The sequence below is a fragment of the Gadus morhua genome, chromosome 9 (assembly GCF_902167405.1).
Source record: "Gadus morhua chromosome 9, gadMor3.0, whole genome shotgun sequence".
NCBI lineage: Eukaryota > Metazoa > Chordata > Actinopteri > Gadiformes > Gadidae > Gadus > Gadus morhua.
The window spans coordinates 3,209,389-3,228,196 of record NC_044056.1 but is presented as its reverse complement, the minus strand read 5'-3'; the positions used below and the strand labels follow the sequence as shown (position 1 = coordinate 3,228,196).

At 43.8% G+C, this 18,808-nt stretch overlaps 1 protein-coding gene across 1 annotated transcript in view; it reads right to left on the bottom strand.

Annotated features, from left to right (window-relative positions):
• Nucleotides 1-4,187: 4,187 nt before the first annotated feature.
• The window catches only part of LOC115551367 (uncharacterized), a 33,309-nt gene continuing 18,688 nt past the window's right edge, over nt 4,188-18,808 (bottom strand). The window contains exon 2 of the mRNA XM_030367072.1: nt 4,188-6,052. Within this exon, the coding sequence (XP_030222932.1) occupies nt 5,050-6,042 (993 nt within the window). The 5' untranslated portion in view covers nt 6,043-6,052 and the 3' untranslated portion in view covers nt 4,188-5,049. The remainder of the gene's footprint in view (nt 6,053-18,808) is intronic.

The window sequence follows — 18,808 nt, the reverse complement described above, 5'->3', positions numbered from 1 at the left end:
CTGGGGATCGAGTATACACCGGAGAGTTTGGACGAGGGACCACCAGAGGGGCCTGACCTGATCTGGCTGGAGAACATAGAATAGACCCCCTGCACCATTGTCCAAGAGCCCCCACGCAATGCAGCGCACCAATACATGAAGATCACCTGACCCACCCCCCCCCCCCCCCCCCCCCTTTTTCCCATCCTAGCCACTGCAAACGGACCCCACCACCAACTACAGAGGTAATTTCCGACCCAAACCCCTTGGCCGTCACCCTGACACTGACACGCCCTTACACACACACAATCACGTCTGAACCAGGCCCAAAAGACTGTCTCTGGCCTGGGGAAAGATGAAGCCTGAATCGACATCATTCAGTATGGATACCAGCCCTGGATTGTGGTTTATGCTGGGATTGATAGTGTGGTAGAACTTTTCATTTTTTCCAGGCGATGTTAAGTGATTTTGTGCTACCTTCCATAAAAGCGAACGGTGGTGTAGATATCTGTGCAGGAAAACCATGGTCGGACAGGATAGATGGTGAACACTAGCATGTTGTGGTTATTTGATAATTTTTGTGGTGTTGACTTTCAATGCATGCTGAAACTGTAGGACTTTGCGTCACATATATTTAGAGTTATTTGTTGTGATTTTGATTCTTATTTTGTTTATGGTTACACCTATATGTATGCCCTTTTGGATTTACTTATTGATTTACTATTCGATCATTGATTTCTTATTGCTTTGCTATTTACTATTTGGTTAATGATTTCTTCTTGCCTTATTACTGATTATTGATTTACTATTTTATTTATTATTGCTTTACTATTTCATTATTCATTTACCAATCATTAATTGTTGACAGTGGTCTGTATTTCCTGTGCAAACTTTGACTGTGAGTATGGCCTCCCTCACCCTGCAACCTTTGACCTTGAGTACGAGCTCCCCTACACACTCCCAACCCCCGCCATCGACTGTGTCCCCGCCGAGCCGGACATCTACCCGTGAGTGCTAGTGGCCTCTCCAGGTGCACGGCCCCGTGCTCCTGTTTCCACCACCGTATGCTGCAGCCCCACCACCACACCCCCCCCCCCCCCCCCCCCCCCGCCTGTGACGTGCTAGTAACCTCTCCAGGCGGGCTGCCCCATTCCCGTCCCCGCCAACGGCACCACCCCCCTCCCACCTGATGCACCCACGTCGCCCGGACCAGGGATCTGCGTTCCGGTACCAGGGGCCGCGGCCCGTTCCCTTAACGCTTGAGGGCGCCCCTGGCTGTATTTGCTTCTGTACGCTTCACTGTTTTTAGCCGCTCCCATATCTATGCCCGCGTCTACGCAACCGACGCCGGGAACACAAATGTTGTTGTTTATATCGCTGTCCCACAAGATGGAGCTCGGGGATACACACGGGCGAGATTCCAGGAGCCTTGATTGCCCGTTTATCAGATGAGGTCCTGAGCCTAGTTGAATAAAAGGGTCTAATGCTCAGGTGGCGCCTTGCGACCACCTGCCCGTGATGACGCTCAGGACTATTCCGTGGTTTCAGTTGTTCCCGTGGCCCGGGCCTACCCTGAATACCCCATGCGTGTGATTGCTTATTGTTACACGACCAGTTAACTCCTCCTCACATCCTAGTGTGTGGTCATCTAGGGATGGGTTGAGGGGGATTGCCATTCGTTGTGTACCTCATATCTTTCTGATATTATTATTATTATTTAGGGACACGTTTCATGGTTGCATTTCTTTCCTGTGATTGTTATTGTGTAGTGTTTGTGTGATTGTTGCATTTTTGTTTATATCGTTATTGTTTACTGTTAGTTTTATTGTTGCATTTTGTTGTTGTTGTTATGGTTTGGTGTTGGTTTTGTTGTGTATCATCTGCTGCCAGTATTGTTGCTATTGTCTGCTCGCGATGTAAGGCCGGGGTGGATGCCACCCCCTAGGTGGGGTGTGTATGGCATGCCCATGTCTGAAGCATGGGTGGCGTTTCTCCCACTGGTTCCCCATACACCCGGTCCAGCGAGCTGTTTTAGTCCCATGCTCATGGTTGTTTGTTTTTATGATCATTTTGCCTTCTTTCTGTTATTTCTAATGGCTTTATAATGGTAGTCCTGCGCTGGAGTCCTATCCCTCGTACCCCTAATGATTAAAAGTCGTCTTGCGACGACTTGAGGGGGATATGTTGGGCAAAATAACCTGCTGAGTACGTCACATGTACATTACAAATATAGCTAACTCCTACCCTAGCCTGATGAGCACATCACATGGCAGTCACATTACAATATAGTCAACTCTTGCTCTAACCCAACGAACACATAACACAAACATGATAATATATAGTCAGGTCAAGGCCGGAGCCGAAGGCCCCATTTCCCAACCAGGCAGATGGTGGACACTCAGACAATGCACCAGTCATCCTCAAGAACGGGAGAGCCACATTAATTTATCACACAGGAGACACTTCGAGGCGCTCTCCCCCGTTAGGAGGAACACAAGAGATACACGTGCATATACCAGGGCCTGGGAGCCAAGGTCAAGCAAAAACACACAGAACCACACACACCTCAAACGCACACACCTCATCGAGAGGAGGATACAGTGAAGCAGACCTTCCACGGAGGCGAAGCTCTGGACGAACCATCAGCGCTGATTAGGGACTTAGACATATTTGATCTGTCACGCTTTATGACTCTGTATAACCGTTGCCACTTTCCTTAATAAATCCAAGGTCCTCGTGCCGACAGACTTTATTACCTCTCCGTCTCATTTCATCTGGTCCAGTAACTAGACGGACCGTTTTTCCCCTCAGTATTGTTTGTTAATTGTTAAGTGAAGCCGAACTGCCCAGTGAAAAGAGGAGGATTCAGGAGAGAGAGAGACAACTAAAGGAGGCAGCAAAGAGGAGCACATCACTACAGGGTTGGCTACGAAAAAGCCAAACAGAAGTTGGGACAGAGACTTTGCATAGTGATAAAGCGATAGCCTACTAATGGCAATTTTTCATAATTACATTACATTTAAGATGAGGAGCAGCCACAAGCCTCCAGACACTCGGAAAATGTGGAACAGGAGGAGGCACATAGGGCAGGTAGGCCTAAGTGCTGATCACCATATATGAGAGGACCATGCTAGAAAGTAACGGGTTAAAGAGCTGCATGCTAAAAAATTGTAATCTAAAAAAAAACAGGCTATTTTAGAGATCCTTTCAAAGATCTTGCCTGAGCAGAACATAAATACCACTGCTTCTAGTGGGCATTACAATAATAATAATAATAATAATAATGGTAATAACAATAATAATGGTAATGGTAATAACAATAATATGTCATTGGACAGATGATGAGCCCAGTGCATAAGCTGCGTTCAGAGAGCCAGAGCCAATCCCAGATGAGATCAGGACAGACTGGGAAAGGAGAGATGAGCAAGAGGATGAGATGAGGGAGAGGAGAACATCAGCAAGGGAGGATATTGAGATGAAGAGTGGGGCAGAATCCAAAGATTTCGATTTTTTGCTGAGGTTGGCTAATCCCACAGATCCAGCTCATGTACAGAGCAGCAATCTAAAATACGATCAGACCTTCATCACATTTTCCAATTCAGTCGGACCTTGCCATCCTATGGTAAATTTCCCTCAAAATCCAGATGGGCGCTCTTTTGAAGTCCAATGGTATAATGATGACCCCTGGCTGGAATATTCTCCACTGAATGTTCTTCTTCTTCAAGTCATGTTTTTCTGCATTATCGTTAGTAGTAGTTATTTCAGTGTTTTACTTATTTGTATTAATATATTAATAAAAGGGGGGGTGGGGGGGTGCCCTTTTTTCAGGTCAGAGCAACTGCCCCTCAAAATTCCGGTGCACGTCCCTATTCCAGACTGTCGAAAGTCAAAGAGTCTGGTATTACCATGCAAGCCTTTCACAGCCCCCAGGTCAGTAGTTCTATGCAGCTGCTCGAGGAAGGGCTCTGATAGTGAGGAGATGAGAGGTTTGGCCAATAGGTGAACTAAGGACACGGGTAGCGTTTGCTTTAAGTAGCCTCGCCAACGGTAATGTTTAGTTGTTCTGACAAGCAGCATATCAAAGACCTCACACAGCTTTGGCTAATAAATCACACTTGATTAAAGAAGTTTTCTCTTGACCGCCTGAATTGGATGACTATGTCAGAGAGTAGCAATCAGAAACCAAATAATCGAGTCGGAAAACAAGGTTTAACTTTGGTTTTCTTTTACTTTTCAATTCAAAAGAGTATTATAAAAATGGCTCAAATAAAGTGGTGTAACATTGATACAAAAATTACATAAAATAAGATAAAGGAAGATAAAACAGAGATTATAATCTGATGGCCCAAAATCGAATTACGCGCTTCAACGCCAGAGAGGTTGGCACACTGGTAGCCTCCCAGGCACAGTGTTCATAGTGTTGAGTCCAGATGGAGCAGGATAGCAGAGTAGGTAGTAAGTTGTAGACAGCGGGCGCCCCAGGGGAAAATAATGCAAGGACAGCAAAAAGAGCTCTTGGCCAGAGAGAGAAAGAAGTCCCTCCATGTTGGATATTAATACATTTCAGTTTGTGATATATGAGGTTACATTGGATTACATGTGGATTTTATTAAATAGTGACACCGCACTGATACAGTGTGCGATCGCCGATAATTACAGCAAGTAACATACAAGGCACACATATTAGGATAACATAAGGCAAGTTACAGAAGCCTGTTTAGTTTAATTAAGTTTAACAGCAAAGCATTAGTTCTGCATGAAGATGAGCTGTATTTTTGCTTTTTGTGTTTCTGGATTCAGACTAACATGGTTGTACATTGTGTCACATTAGAATCAGCATTCACGCATATTTTGGCAGGTTATTGTAGGGTCTCACATACAAGTATCATGGAGGGAGAAATGATGGCGACCGCAGATGTTGGAACCCGTTGCTCTGCTTTTAATTGCTTTGTGGCCTTGCGGCTACCACATATTATGACCAGATAAGACCACCGGATCTTTTCCCAATTAAGTGGCATTTGTGCCGAGATAGATTAACCGCTATGCCAGACGAGCCAGATTTTCCACTATTTAGCACTTTTCCCTTACCAATTTGACCCTTGACCGAAGTTCTAAGCTCAATGTAAAGGCAGTGCGTATCTCATCATCTGAGGCATCGTTAGGAATTATGATCTGAGCCAGTGAGGTGCTCCCACCTCTTCTTCGTTGGGAATTAACCTGGATTTGCAGGTTGACATTATGTCCCAATGCCCCCTGGATGTCAATGCGAAGATTGTCTGAAGTCAACAAATTCGATTTCGGTTTATCACGCAAAGGTTTGCCAATCCATCGATTGATTAATTCTTCTGCATCCTTTCGCAAACGCCGAGTGCAGTTCGCTAGTTTATTAGTTTGCTCTACTGTGTAATCGGTTCCTTCTATTCTGCAGATTCCCCTTTGGTCTAATGATCGTTTGAAGCGAGAAACATCATGACATGGCGGGAGAGTTAGAATTTGTCCACAGTAGTCATAGTCATTGTTGTCTGTTGTGTAGCACCAGCTATAGCTATAGCCATGGCTCCCACATTCATGACCTGACCGACAAGGTGTGCCCTTGTAGGTGAAGTCTTGAATAGGAGAGCAGTAGTCCCAGCTGTTTTTAGTATAGCACCAGAAGGAGTGCATTTTCTTGGAATACGTGCAGTCATTAATGCAGTTTTCGAAGTTACAGGTTAGCTGAAGGGATGTTCTTGGACACATTCTAGGAACCACAAGTCCACAGTAGTCATAGTCTTTGTTGTTTGTTGTGTAGCACCAGCTATACGTAGAGCCATAAAATCCACATTTATGATCTGACCGACAATTTTCCCTTTTGTAGGTCTTGTCTTGCTGAGGAGAGCAGTAACCCCAGCCGGATAGAGTACGGCACCAGTAGTATTCCTTAGAGCTATAATACCGACATTCATCAACGCAAGTATCACCATTATAGGTTAGATGAAATGTTTCTGAACCTCCAGAGGCAGGCCATGGGGACAAGCAGAGCAGGAGGGCGAGGAACAGAGTAGGACATCTTTCATAGGCCATCTCAGCTCGACTAAAGAGAGGGAAGTGGAGGAGAAAAAGGAAGAGAACACAGTGAGATAACTTGACAACTTTAAGCAGGGATATTGTATGAGTATTAAGTCTGTAAACTCATAGTGGGGTGGCTTAATAAACAAAAAAGACAATACCATGATCGGCAGGATTAAAGCACCACCGTTTACATGGTGCTTCTTTGAGACTTACTGAATGAGTTTACCTATGAGCCCAACAAAGATTTTGAAAAACATGAAGGTTGTTTCAGAAATTATGTTTAACAAAAAAACGTAATTCCAAGGAATTACCCTTGCATGTGTCTGATGATGATAATGATGATGAGAAACAACTCTGTTTACTCTACGCAAGGATGGATTACTGCACGGGCAAACCGGTCACATGTCCAGGGGCCCTGAAGCAGAACTTCAGTGTGAAGTCGGTGTTAGTAACTTTTAATGTTGCATTGTCAAAGCAATCAGTAGAGAAATACAACAATTGAAGCGAAAACAGCAATATTAGCCCTATTACTACTGAGTAAATCAATAAAGATCACTAGGGGCACTATTTCAGTTTGTGAATTTGAGAGCGGTCACTCACAGGTGACAAACAAGGCACTGTGATTTAAACATGGAGCAACGGCGAACGGTTGTCACGGTGAACTCTAAGTGGAACAGCTAAGCAAAAAAAAAAGAAACTGTATTTGCTGTTGACTTTTATTGAGGCCGCCCTGCCTGCGCAGTTACTTCAGTTCAGTTACTTCAGTTCAGTTACTTTACTTAGCTGATCCGTCACTTTCTCATTGAACAGCCTCTAGAAAATTATATTTGTCTGTTCTTAATATTATAAACTAACGAAATTTGTTGAAATTTACAAAAATGGCAACCCTTGTAAATCCTGTTTGGTTTAAATAAAGATACATTTATTTGTATAATATTTTTAGGGGGGGGGGGCTGTGGAGTCCATGCTCAGGGGCCGATATCTCATAATCCGTCGATGGCTGTACGTAGCTAGGATGGGGTGGTTTAGAATAGTTCATTCCTATAGACACAAAATTTGAATTGAAAAGCTACCTTTTATGGGTTATGTCATGTTCTTTCAGAAAAGGTAATTGAATATGGAACGCTTTTAGCTTACTTTATTTGGTAAAGTTTCGGTATGGTAATTATGAAGCAAAAGGAGAGGAAATGTAAACACACACGTGCAGGGGCGTGTCTAGGTTTTTCCAATATCCGGGGCTTATGCTGCGTTCGAGTATTCTCTGCGAACCGACTCGGATCTCGGATCTGACGCCATGCCCACACTTCAAGCGTTTTATTATTTCGCTCGGTCGTTGGAGGAAAACATGGACGCCACCCGGAAAGCTGTTGTCGCGGTAGCATTGGCAGAGGACCAGGCGATCCAATATAAGTAGGCTATCGGCCATAGTCAAGTCAAGTCAAGTTTATTTATATAGCACATTTAAAACAACAGTAGTTGACCAAAGTGCTGTACACAAATACAATATATTTGTGTACATCAGTGGCGGCTGGTGGTTTTTAAAGTGAGGGAGGAAGGACTGCGCGCTTGGTTGCCATTGGCCTGCTTGCACTGTTGGTGTATGGTGGCATAATAATGTGAGACTCAAGTTGTTTCAGGGTGTTTTGGTGAACTACAAAATAGCAGGGAGGGAGTTATGTGAACAAAATGTATACAAAGCCACCAGTGGCATCACTGTAATTTGAGAAGGAAAGGATGCAAAGCATATTAGTCAAATCAGGCCTACTATTGATTTGTAAAAGTAAATAAAAAAATCTGGGCCTATTATTGGGCCTATTTTTGCCCTCACTGACTGAAGTTATTTAGCTATGTTTATTTTCAGTTACAATTGCTTGTAATGCTACCAGTAAGTCATGCGTACCTAGCAAACCATGTAGCACTCACAACACTGACGTTGCCATTATTTCTGATGACCTTGATTTTGGGAAGTGGTCTACCTCTTTCTGAATGAATGGAATGGTTTTTGTAATAAGACGTTAACAATGTCCTCCGTTTCCAATGTTTCCATTGTGCATTTAGGATCTCGCTATCGCAGATTTCACTTGCTCTGCGTCTCTCAGACTGAGCACCGCGGCAATGCAGACCGGGTTTGTTATCGACAGCGTTGCCAGATTGGGCAGATTTCCCGCCCAATGATAATTTTTCCAGCCTAACATGGTTAAAAGTAGCCCAATTGGGTGGGAAATCGGACCAATCTGGCAACACTGCTCAACATCCAGGGATCCTGCTTATTGGTTCATAGCGCAGACGGATAGATTTTTGCGCGAATCAGACTCCTTAAGGTCCCACCCACTCAGAGGAGGATTTTCCTCCTCTCTCCCATTGAAACCCATGTTATCCACCGGCCGCCAGTACTTTCGAGAAAATGAATGGGAGTGGACGGCGGCGAAGGGAGGACGTTCCTCCCTGAAGTAATTGTCAATAGGCGATAGGGGGTGCTAATGTCCCTTTACCTAGGGAAACGAACATTATATATTCAAAGGCAATAAAGTAGTCATATTTAAGGGCATTAATTCATTACAATAGTCGGGGCAATCTACATTTTTTATTCTCAACAATTTTAGGGAGGATCTTCCTCCCTCTCCTCAATGGAGAAGCCTCCACTGGTGTACATAGGCAGAGATACGGTCGCAGTAAGGTATTGCAGTAATACGAGTGATTGAAATTACCATTTAAACCACCAAAGTTGTCCAAGCACAATGAAAACAGTTCATACTTCAAGTCACAATGGGCGCAGCCATCTTGAATTCTGTCTCGGAATTTCGCTCGGTCACCACTGAGTTCAACCGAGATGGCGAGATCGCCGTCCGAGGAAAAGGGGCGTGTTTGTGCGTGTCGCTAGGCAACGTCCTCGGACCTCCGAGACGGATGGATATTAAAACGCACCATTAGCCCAGAGGGAAAGGGGAAAATGCGGACATAGCGCGGGGCAAATTATTTGTATACTTTTTGCGCATGCACATTTTTCATAATGCCTTACCTAAATATACAAAATACGCAGTTTATTATAGCTTTAAATAGCTACCTGACTGCTGGGCTGCTTATTCCCAGACATCTAAAGTCCCATTCAAGTTATTTCAGAGTAAAATGAATACAAGTGAGACAGACCTTACCTATATATGTATATATGAATGTAGTAGTAGACACTCAATGAAGTGCGCATAGCAGCCGGTAGGGGGAACGCTACATAAAGGAGGCAGGTCTCCCCGGTGCTCTGTCTCTCTGCGCTCAATTGCATGCATGACTTCCGGTCCGAAGTGTTGTCTCGCGGCGGGTAAGGTGGTAAGCTGCTGCTTTGTTTCTGAGATTCTATTGAGGTTGTTGTTGACTCTTGGGTGCATTTGCTTTGCTGCAGAGCGCTTGAGCTGCCGTGCCCCGCTATTAGCGTGCGCTACTCCCGTTGGCCTGCGTTGGTAAGTGTCCTCTTGGTCTGCACAATCTGATTATTAAATATTAGCGCTAACAATGGTTCGGTTGTAGGTACCGCATGTAGCTGTAGGCTCCTCCCCCCTGTTATCGTCAGTGTGCCGCTAATCGAGTCAACAGGTATAGTGTGTTTTAATTCAGCATTGGGCCCATACGGTCATTTCAATAATAAACATTTTTACCAATTTTATACATTCTGTTTTTAGATGAGGGACGGCTACTGAGCAACCTGAACGGCTGAACCCTGCTGCTTTGTCTTATATTTCGTCTGCAGTTTCAATTACAGCGCCGTCCGCTGTTGTGTTACCAGCTTTGCCTGTTGTCCTTGTGTATAGCGCTGTTTGTTGTCTGTTGCCTACAGCCAGTGGCGGTTTTAGGCACGGGCGACCCGGGCAGACGCACGGGCGACCCGGGCAGACGCCCGGGGCGGCATATTTGTGGGGGGCGGCAAATCACATGGGGGGCGCCACGAGCAGTATAAAAAAAAAATGCGCTGCGCAGCGGTTATCAATGAAGTACGACATAATATTGTGTGGGGAATAGGTATTTTGGCGCCCCCTCTGGCTGCAGGCGCACACTTGTTCGTATAGACGGAGTGAAACCCTCACTGAAGTCCCCCCCCCCCCCCCCCGTCAACAATCGCTGCCCGGGGCGGAACTGGACCTAGGATCGCCACTGCCTACTAACAGCGTTGCAACAGATTTGGCGTTGTGTTACCACGGCCGGAACCGTTACAGCCATTTTCATAAGTGTGTCGCCTTGGCCATTGGGTTTGTTTTGCTTTGAAGATAGATTGTTTATTTACTTTCTTTTCTGTTTTTGAGCAAAGGATATTTTGTTTGGATTGATTGTTTGCCCCGTTTTTGTTTCGTATTAGTTTTGTTTTATTGTGTTTTGATTCTTGTCTGTTTTACTTTACAGAGGTCTGTGGTGGTGGCGGTGTCCCTTTTCTTCCTGTGTGCTGTGCTTCCCTGGGATTTGTGTTTGTGTGTGATTATCATTTACCCGGGTGATTTATATTATTTGGACCCTTCCCTTCGCTAGTCCCCCCAATCACATCAGCCTCCGCCTTAACAGTTTATTGTGTGATTATTCCATTGGATTAATTAAATAAAATATATATTGTTAAAACTGTGAACCACGTCTCCTGCCATTAGAGTCAACTTACTTGCGTGTCCTAAATTAAATCTTTGGGTGAAAGTCCCAAGGTGGCGTTGTCTGCAACCTCCTGAACACGGGCTGTGCTTGGTGTGGTCCCTAACGTGACCTCGCCCCACGCCCGCTTCTCCCCTCGCCCTGCCACATATATATATTAGAGCTGTCAGTTAAACGCGTTATTAACGGCGTTAACGCAAACCAATTTTAACGGCGTTAAATTTTTTATCGCGCGATTAACGCAATTATTATATAAAAAAAAAAAGATTTTTTTTTTTCTTTGGCTCAAAACAAAGAAGCAGTAGCCTGACTGCTATGTTCAAATGACATTTGTTCAAAGCAGTCGTTTAATTGCATTATAGGCTCTTTTTTTGTATCGTCCTGTTTTGATCAGTATATGCCAATGTTGTTATCAATAAAAAATCATTTGCACAAGACAAGCCGATGCACTTCACCATGTTGATAAGAGAATTAAAATGAGAAGAATTATGGGACAAACAAATCAAGGGATATTTAGCATAGAAAAATAATTTGTGATTAATCGTGAGTTAACTATGACATTAATGCGATTAATCACGATTAAATATTTTAATCGCTTGACAGCTCTAATATATATATATTAGGGCTGTCAAGCGATTAAAATATTTAATCGCATTACAGTTTTTCTCAGTCACTTTGGTACATTACTCAGATCAGAATTGAAATTTGCAAAGCAGTAAGTGCATTTCTCAAAACAATGCGTTCAAATAGCAAAACACCATGGATTAACTGCAAAAGCCAGTCTCTTGCTCAAAATCCTTAGTTCATCTCTCAAAAGTAAATATCTGTTTCAATGAACATGTCAGTGCCATCAGAATGACAAGTCCTTGTGTCATTGTCTACGGATAAGACAGTCAAATTGCTTAGTCATGTTGTCAATATAACAGTGTACTCTGGAGGGGTGTTCTGATGTAAACTATGGCTAAAGTTTTGAAGACAATTATTGTAAATTGTAAGTTACACCTTAGTGTATGTGGGAGAGACTGGACAAGATTCACATTTACGCTTTGACTGTTTGTACTGTAATTTGTTGACAGACCATCTCATTGCTAGAAATGTGAACATAGGAAAATCTCCTTAGGGTAAATTGTACATGCATTGCTGTAGGAATTGCAGTGCAGTCACCCTTAAACTCCTGACGTTCCGGTCTTTTGGGCTACAAATTCTCAGAAAATGTAACCTTGTGTTGTGCTCCAGCTATATATATAATTGCCAGTTCTTGGTTGAGGAGATGCACCTTTGAGCTATTCCAGTACTGGTTGATCGTTGGTTGATCTAACACTTCACACATTTCCCTTCTTTAGAGAAAGTCAAGATTCACCTGATAGCAATTTACCAATTCAGGACAGATTTAGAAAAACGAACAAAAAAAAGAGTCTAATGCCAGTGTATAGAAATGTATAGAAATATGCTTGACATATTATGAGAACTTGTTCAACCATTTTGCATGTAAAGACTTATGCAATGAACTAATACCTAAATGTTGTGGGGGTGAGACTATTCCATAGAGACCATTACAATGAATTTTGATCAAAATGACATAAGCATTTGATAATGTAGGAAAGAGCAGAGAAGTGACACACTGATGTGAAGATTGAACCGGTAGTTTTGAGAATTTCAATTCTGATCTGCGAAATGAACCAAAGCGACTGAGAAAAACTGTAATGTCATAGTTAACTCACGATTAATCGGGATTAATCGCAAATCTTTTTTCTATGCTAAATATCCCTTGATTTCTTTGTCCCATTAATTGTTCTCGTGCAAATGTTTTTTTATTGATAACAACATTGGCATATACTGATCAAAACAGGAAGATACAAAAAAAAGCCTATAGTGCAATTTAACAATGAACATGCAAACATACTGCCTTGAACATAGCAGTCAGGCTACTGCTTCTTTGTTTTGAACGCAAATAAAAAAATATATTTGAATTTGCGTTAATCGCGCGATAAAAAAATTAACGCCGTTAAAATTGGTTTGCGTTAACGCCGCTAATAACGCGTTTAACTGACAGCCCTAATATATACATATATATATTATAGGGCTGTAATGATACACCAACTCACGATTCGGTTTGTATCACGATTTTTGACCCACGGTTTGATACATCCCAGGATTTTTTTAAATTTAAAAAGCATTTTATTTAAACAACACCTCCTCATCCTGATCCTCATCCTCATCCGCTTATCCGGGGTCGGGTCGCGGGGGGAGCAGCTCAAGCAGGGGGCCCCAGACTTCCCTTTCCCGGGCCACATTGACCAGCTCTGACGGGGGGGATCCCGAGGCCAGTGTTGAGATATAATCTCTCCACCTAGTCCTGGGTCTTCCCCGAGGTCTCCTCCCCACTGGACGTGCCTGAAACACCTCCCAAGGGAGGCGCCCAGTGGGCATCCTTGCCAGATGCCCGAACCACCTCAGCTGACTCCTTTCTAAGTAAAGGAGCAGCGGCTCTAATCCGAGTTCCTCACGGATGGCTGAGCTTCTCACCCTATCCCTAAGGGAGACGCCAGCCACCCTTCTGAGAAAACTCATCTGGGCCGCTTGTACCCGCGATCTCGTCCTTTCGGTCATCACCCAACCCTCATGACCATAGGTGAGGATAGGAACGAAGATCGACCGGTAGATCGAGAGCTTTGCCTTGCGGCTCAGCTCTCTTTTCGTAACAACGGTGCGGTAAAACGAACGCAATACCGCCCCCGCTGCTCCGATTCTCCGGCCAATCTCACGCTCCATAGTACCCTCACTCGCGAACAAGACCCCGAGGTACTTAAACTCCTTCACTTGGGCTAAGGACTCATTTCCTACCCGGAGTAAGCAATGCACCGGTTTCCTGCTAAGAGGCATGGCCTCAGATTTAGCGGTGCTGATCCTCATCCCAGCCGCTTCACACTCGGCCACCAGCCGATCCAGTGAGTGCTGAAGGTCACAGGCCGATGATCCAATGAGGACCACATCATCTGCAAAAAGCAGTGACCAGATCCTCAGACCACCGAACTGCAACCCCTCCCCACCACGACTACGCCTCGATATACTGTCCAAGTATATCACAAACAGGATTGGTGACAAGGTGCAGCCCTGGCGGAGACCAGCACCCACTGAGAACGAAACTGACTGGCTGCCGAGGACGCGAACACAGCTCTCGCTTTGGGAGTACAGAGATTGGATGGCCCTGAGGAGAGATCCCCTTACCCCATACTCCCGCAGCACCTCCCACAGTTTCTCCCGGGGGACCCGGTCATACGCCTTCTCCAGATCCACAAAACACATTTAGACCGGATGGGCATACTCCCAGGCCCCCTCCAGGATCCTTGCGAGAGTGAAGAGCTGGTCCGTAGTTCCACGTCCGGGGCGAAAACCACATTGTTCCTCTTCAATCTGAGGTTCGACGATCGGCCGGACCCTCCTTTCCAGCACCTTGGAGTAGACTTTACCAGGGAGGCTGAGAAGTGTGATACCCCGGTAATTGGCACACACTCTCTGGTCCCCCTTTTTGAACAGGGGAACCACCACCCCGGTTTGCCACTCCTTTGGCACTGTACCCGACTCCCACGCGATGTTGAATAGGCGTGTCAACCATGACAGCCCCTCAACACCCAGAGCCTTTAGCATTTCTGGCTGGATCTCATCAATCCCTGGGGCTTTGCCACTGCGGAGATGTTTGACTACCTCAGTGACCTCCACCAGGGAAATTGACGACGAAACACCATCAACCTCGAGCTCTGCCTCCAACATAGAGGGCGTGTTATTCAGATTCAGGAGTTCCTCAAAGTGTTCCTTCCAACGTCCGACAACCTCCTCAGTTGAGGTCAACAGAGTCTCATCCTTACTGTACACAGCTTGGATGGTTCCCCGTTTCCCCCTCCTGAGGTGCCGGATAGTCTTCCAGAAACACTTTGGTGCCGACCGAAAGTCCTTCTCCATGGCCTCTCCGAACTTCTCCCACACCCGCTGCTTAGCCTCCGACAAAGGCAGCAGCTGCAGCCCTTCGAGTCTGTTGGTACCCTGCAACCGAGTCAGGAGTCCTCCAGGATATCATATCCCGGAAGGCCTCCTTCTTCAATCGGACGGCTTCCCTGACCACCACGGTGTCCGAGGGTTACCGCCCCTTGAGGAGCCTAAGACCCTGAGGCCACAGCTTGCCACCGCAGCTTCAGCTTTTTTGGGGGGGGATTTTAAACTTTCAAGGTATTCACATTTTTGGGTGAAAAAATTGGCTACATGAAATAAATAGCCTATTTTATTTATTGGTTTCTAACCCCTCTACCGTCTCAGCTGTTTTTGTTACTGTCTATGCGCAGGTCATACAGGCAGCGCGGTTCGCGGGCCATTCATTCATATCTCTCTCCCTCTCCCCCTCCCTCTCTCTCCCTCATATTGAATTAATTACATATTAAAATATGTAATTAGATATTATATTTTATTATAAATATAACATTATTCAATAATAATATTATTTGTAGACCATGTGGATTTTATTCAATAGGAAGTTCTGTTAGAGCGTGCCCTGCGCAGCCTGCTCCCCCCATTTGAAGTCGAAAAGAATCACCCGATTGAAATGCATTGGTTTAATATTAAATTAATTAAAAATTAAAATATAGATTATATATATAAATATAGAACTGTTTTTTTATATTATAAGTAGACCATGCAGCTTTTATTCAATTATCGTTATGACAAGATCTGTATGCTAAAGCGTGCACATCGCAGCCCGACCCTGTTCTGAAACCCGATTGAAATGCATTAGTTTAATATTGAATTAATTAATTAAAATATAGATTATATCCTATATAAATATATTTTTGTCGTAACATTATAAGTAGATCTTGTAGCTTTTATTCAATTATTGTTATAACAAGATCTGTATAGAGCGTGCACTGCGCAGCTCGCCCCCCCTTCTGAAAAAATCACCAGACTGAAATGTATTGGTTTAATTTAGTTATAATATTATAAGTAGACATGTAGCTTTTATTCAATTATCGTTATAACACGATCTGTAGCCTATCTGCACTTCCAATGTGTAGGCCTAAGTGTGGTTCAGGTATACAAGACAATCCTAAAATATTCATAATATAAAAACGACGTAAAAATAAGGTTATGGGACGAATTCGGTTAAACCCAGCCTCTGCTGGCTAGGGATGGGAATGGAAAAGAATTTCACGATTCCGATTATCGATCCGATTCCTTATCGATTCTCTTATCGATTCTCAATGGGTGAGAAAATAAGTACAAATGTGTTTGTTTGTATTACATCTCTTTAATAAATGATCAGAGGTGCGTCTAGTATTAGGAAATTGTACATTTTCACATCAATTGGTTGAGACAAAAAAATTTGTCTGGCTTTTTAAGCCCAAATGCCATCATTATGTGCCATAAAACTAAAAACACAGACTGAAAACAGTCAAGTAAGAGCTTGTGCCTTTTGGAATACTAACAGTGCTTATTTGCATTCAACATGTAACAAAATTCAACTGACATAAACAAAATAAATAAGCGGCATTCCTGCAACTGAATTGCATGCTGTGTGGCCAAATGTTTCAGCATATTGGAGGTAGTTCCCCCTTTGATGAAATGGAAACTTTACAATTGTTGCAAGTGGCAATATTGTCGTCTATTCGCGTGAAATACAACCAAGCTCACGACATTTGTCGCCCGTTTGCGTCGTCGCCGAAGATTTGTCGCGCCACAAATCATAATCTGTCGCTGTGCAGGTTTTGTCAAATTTGTCGCGCCACAAAAAGATATCCACCATTGCATGTCTTTACCTTTTATGGAAGAGGGAGAGACGTCGGAGGACCCGACGCAGTCTATTCATAATATTGTAATGACCACGGAAGAGGCAGTGAATGAAGTATTGATTAGACTGTAGTATTTTAAGAAGCTGTATTACCCTCACATAGCCACAAGGGAGCAAGACCTTATTGGAGGCTGCTCCAGCCACAGATAGCAGCACCTTTAGATAGGTGAAGAAGCTGAAGCCATTACGTCACCCCGGCCACGCCCACTAGGCCACGCCCACTTGACGTCCACTAGCGGGTGATTTGAAGTGCAGATTTCCCGGGGGCTTGAAGTAGATCACGGTATTTTCCTCTCCACGCGTTAGATACAATTCCCTCCCTTAAGCTTCAGTTACCATACCGAAACATGCCTACTTTAACAATAAAGTGAGTTAAAAGCAACCCGGGATTGGACAACTTTCTTCAAGAATATGCAATAAGACAGATTTATTAGATGGGCCTACCTAATAAACCGTTGGCACACACAAGACCGGAAACCATAGCAACGCCGGTTAACAAACCCTGAGAAGCCCAATCCCTATGAGAGCTCCCCACGCTACGGCCACCCGGAGGCGGACAGAGCTGTTGGCCGTGATATTATATATACAATTATATTATATACTATTAAATACAGAGCTCCGGGAGTCGCAAACGGCAAAAATCACTTTCTTCTCCATGCTGCAGTTCACCCCGGACTGCACTGCACTGAGTTTGACGGTTGAACGCTGATTGGCTGTTACGTTACACATGTCACTCAGTGGTCACGCTGTTGAACGCTGATTTGCTGTCATCACGCGAAATTCGTGTCAAAGTTGAAATATTTCAACTCGAGCGCCTGTGCACGGCGAAAGTGTGGCGCGACAAATCAAAACTTGTCGCCGGTTTTCTCTGTCGAAAAATTCGCCCCGATACGCGTCTCTACCAGGGATGGAAATTAACACCCGCCACCCGCCATTTGCGGGTGGATTTGTATGGTGGCGGGTGAATTGTGTCACTTCACCCGCCACTGTGTCGGGTAATACTTTCCAGTAAGGTCCGATCAAATTTGCATATTTAATACATTCGTTATACGGCGCTGTGCAGTTCCACAACCATTACTGTCATCCCTTCTTCTTCTACGCCTCTTTTGCTGAACTGCAACTGTCCGGCATCCGGGATAATATACCAGTAACAGGGCTCTCAAGTCTCACGCATTCGGCGTTTGACACTATTAAACAGTGTTACAGGTAGGAATCAAATGGGTTTCCCGTACATACGGTAACCAGACGTCGTCTTTTGCCCGGACATGCCCTCTTTTTGAGACACTTTTAAAAAATGTGTGGCGGAATTAAAAATCGTCCGGGATTTTATTAAAGCCTCATACATGTTCTTATTGAATTTGCGTTGCGTTTCTTTGGGTCATTCGCAAACTAGTTATGCTTCGCCCTCCCCTACTCAGTTCTGTTCGCTTTGCATTGGTGGAAGTGAGTAGGGGGCGTGGTTAAGTAGAGCCTTCAGATTGGACGGTTTGATTTACGCAGTTACCGTTGCGTAATTATTTTTTTACCATTATTGTTTTATAGGGACAAACATTAACAAATTTCTCCCACAGGGGATTGATAACGTTCTATCTATTGAACAGAAAGAAACACTTGGTCATACTTTACATATTTTATCACAGCATTGGCCTACTGAATGCCACAGATATATTTCCAGCATTGGACTGAATGCCACATAAATATATAATTATGTTTTTGCACGTTTTCAACGTTTAAAAGTTCAGGGTATAAAGTTCAAGTATATGCCTCTACTTGTATTGCATAAGCCAATAGCCTTTTGAGGCAATGTTTTTTCTGAATATTAGTGTTAAGGGCCAATAATGCTTACTATCATACGTTAGTTACCATGTCTGTGGACACATTTGTATTCAGGCACTAATTAGATTGACTTATGATGGTGTAGCCATGCATGTTGTTTTATTGTTAATATGTCAATTTGTTTTTTATTGAAAATACTTTGTATAGATGCATTATCCCCAAACTTGTCATCGTAACACCTTTGACATTAACATGGCAGATACCTGTGTATTGTTTATCATATGCGGTAAGAGTGTAACATTTTCAACTCAGTTCCTTGGTAGCACCTACTTACAGTAAGAATCAATTCTGATGGAAAAAATGTGTATGAAAAACACTTTTCTTATCTATTGTTACTATCATTGTTACTATCATATATTGTTTAAAATGTACGCATTTATTTAAAAGAAATATAGCGCATAAAAAGTGGCTGGTAAAAAAGATGAGTGGCTGGTAGATTTTTAAATCTACCTGCCACAGTGGCTGATGGGCAAAAAAGTTAATTTCCAT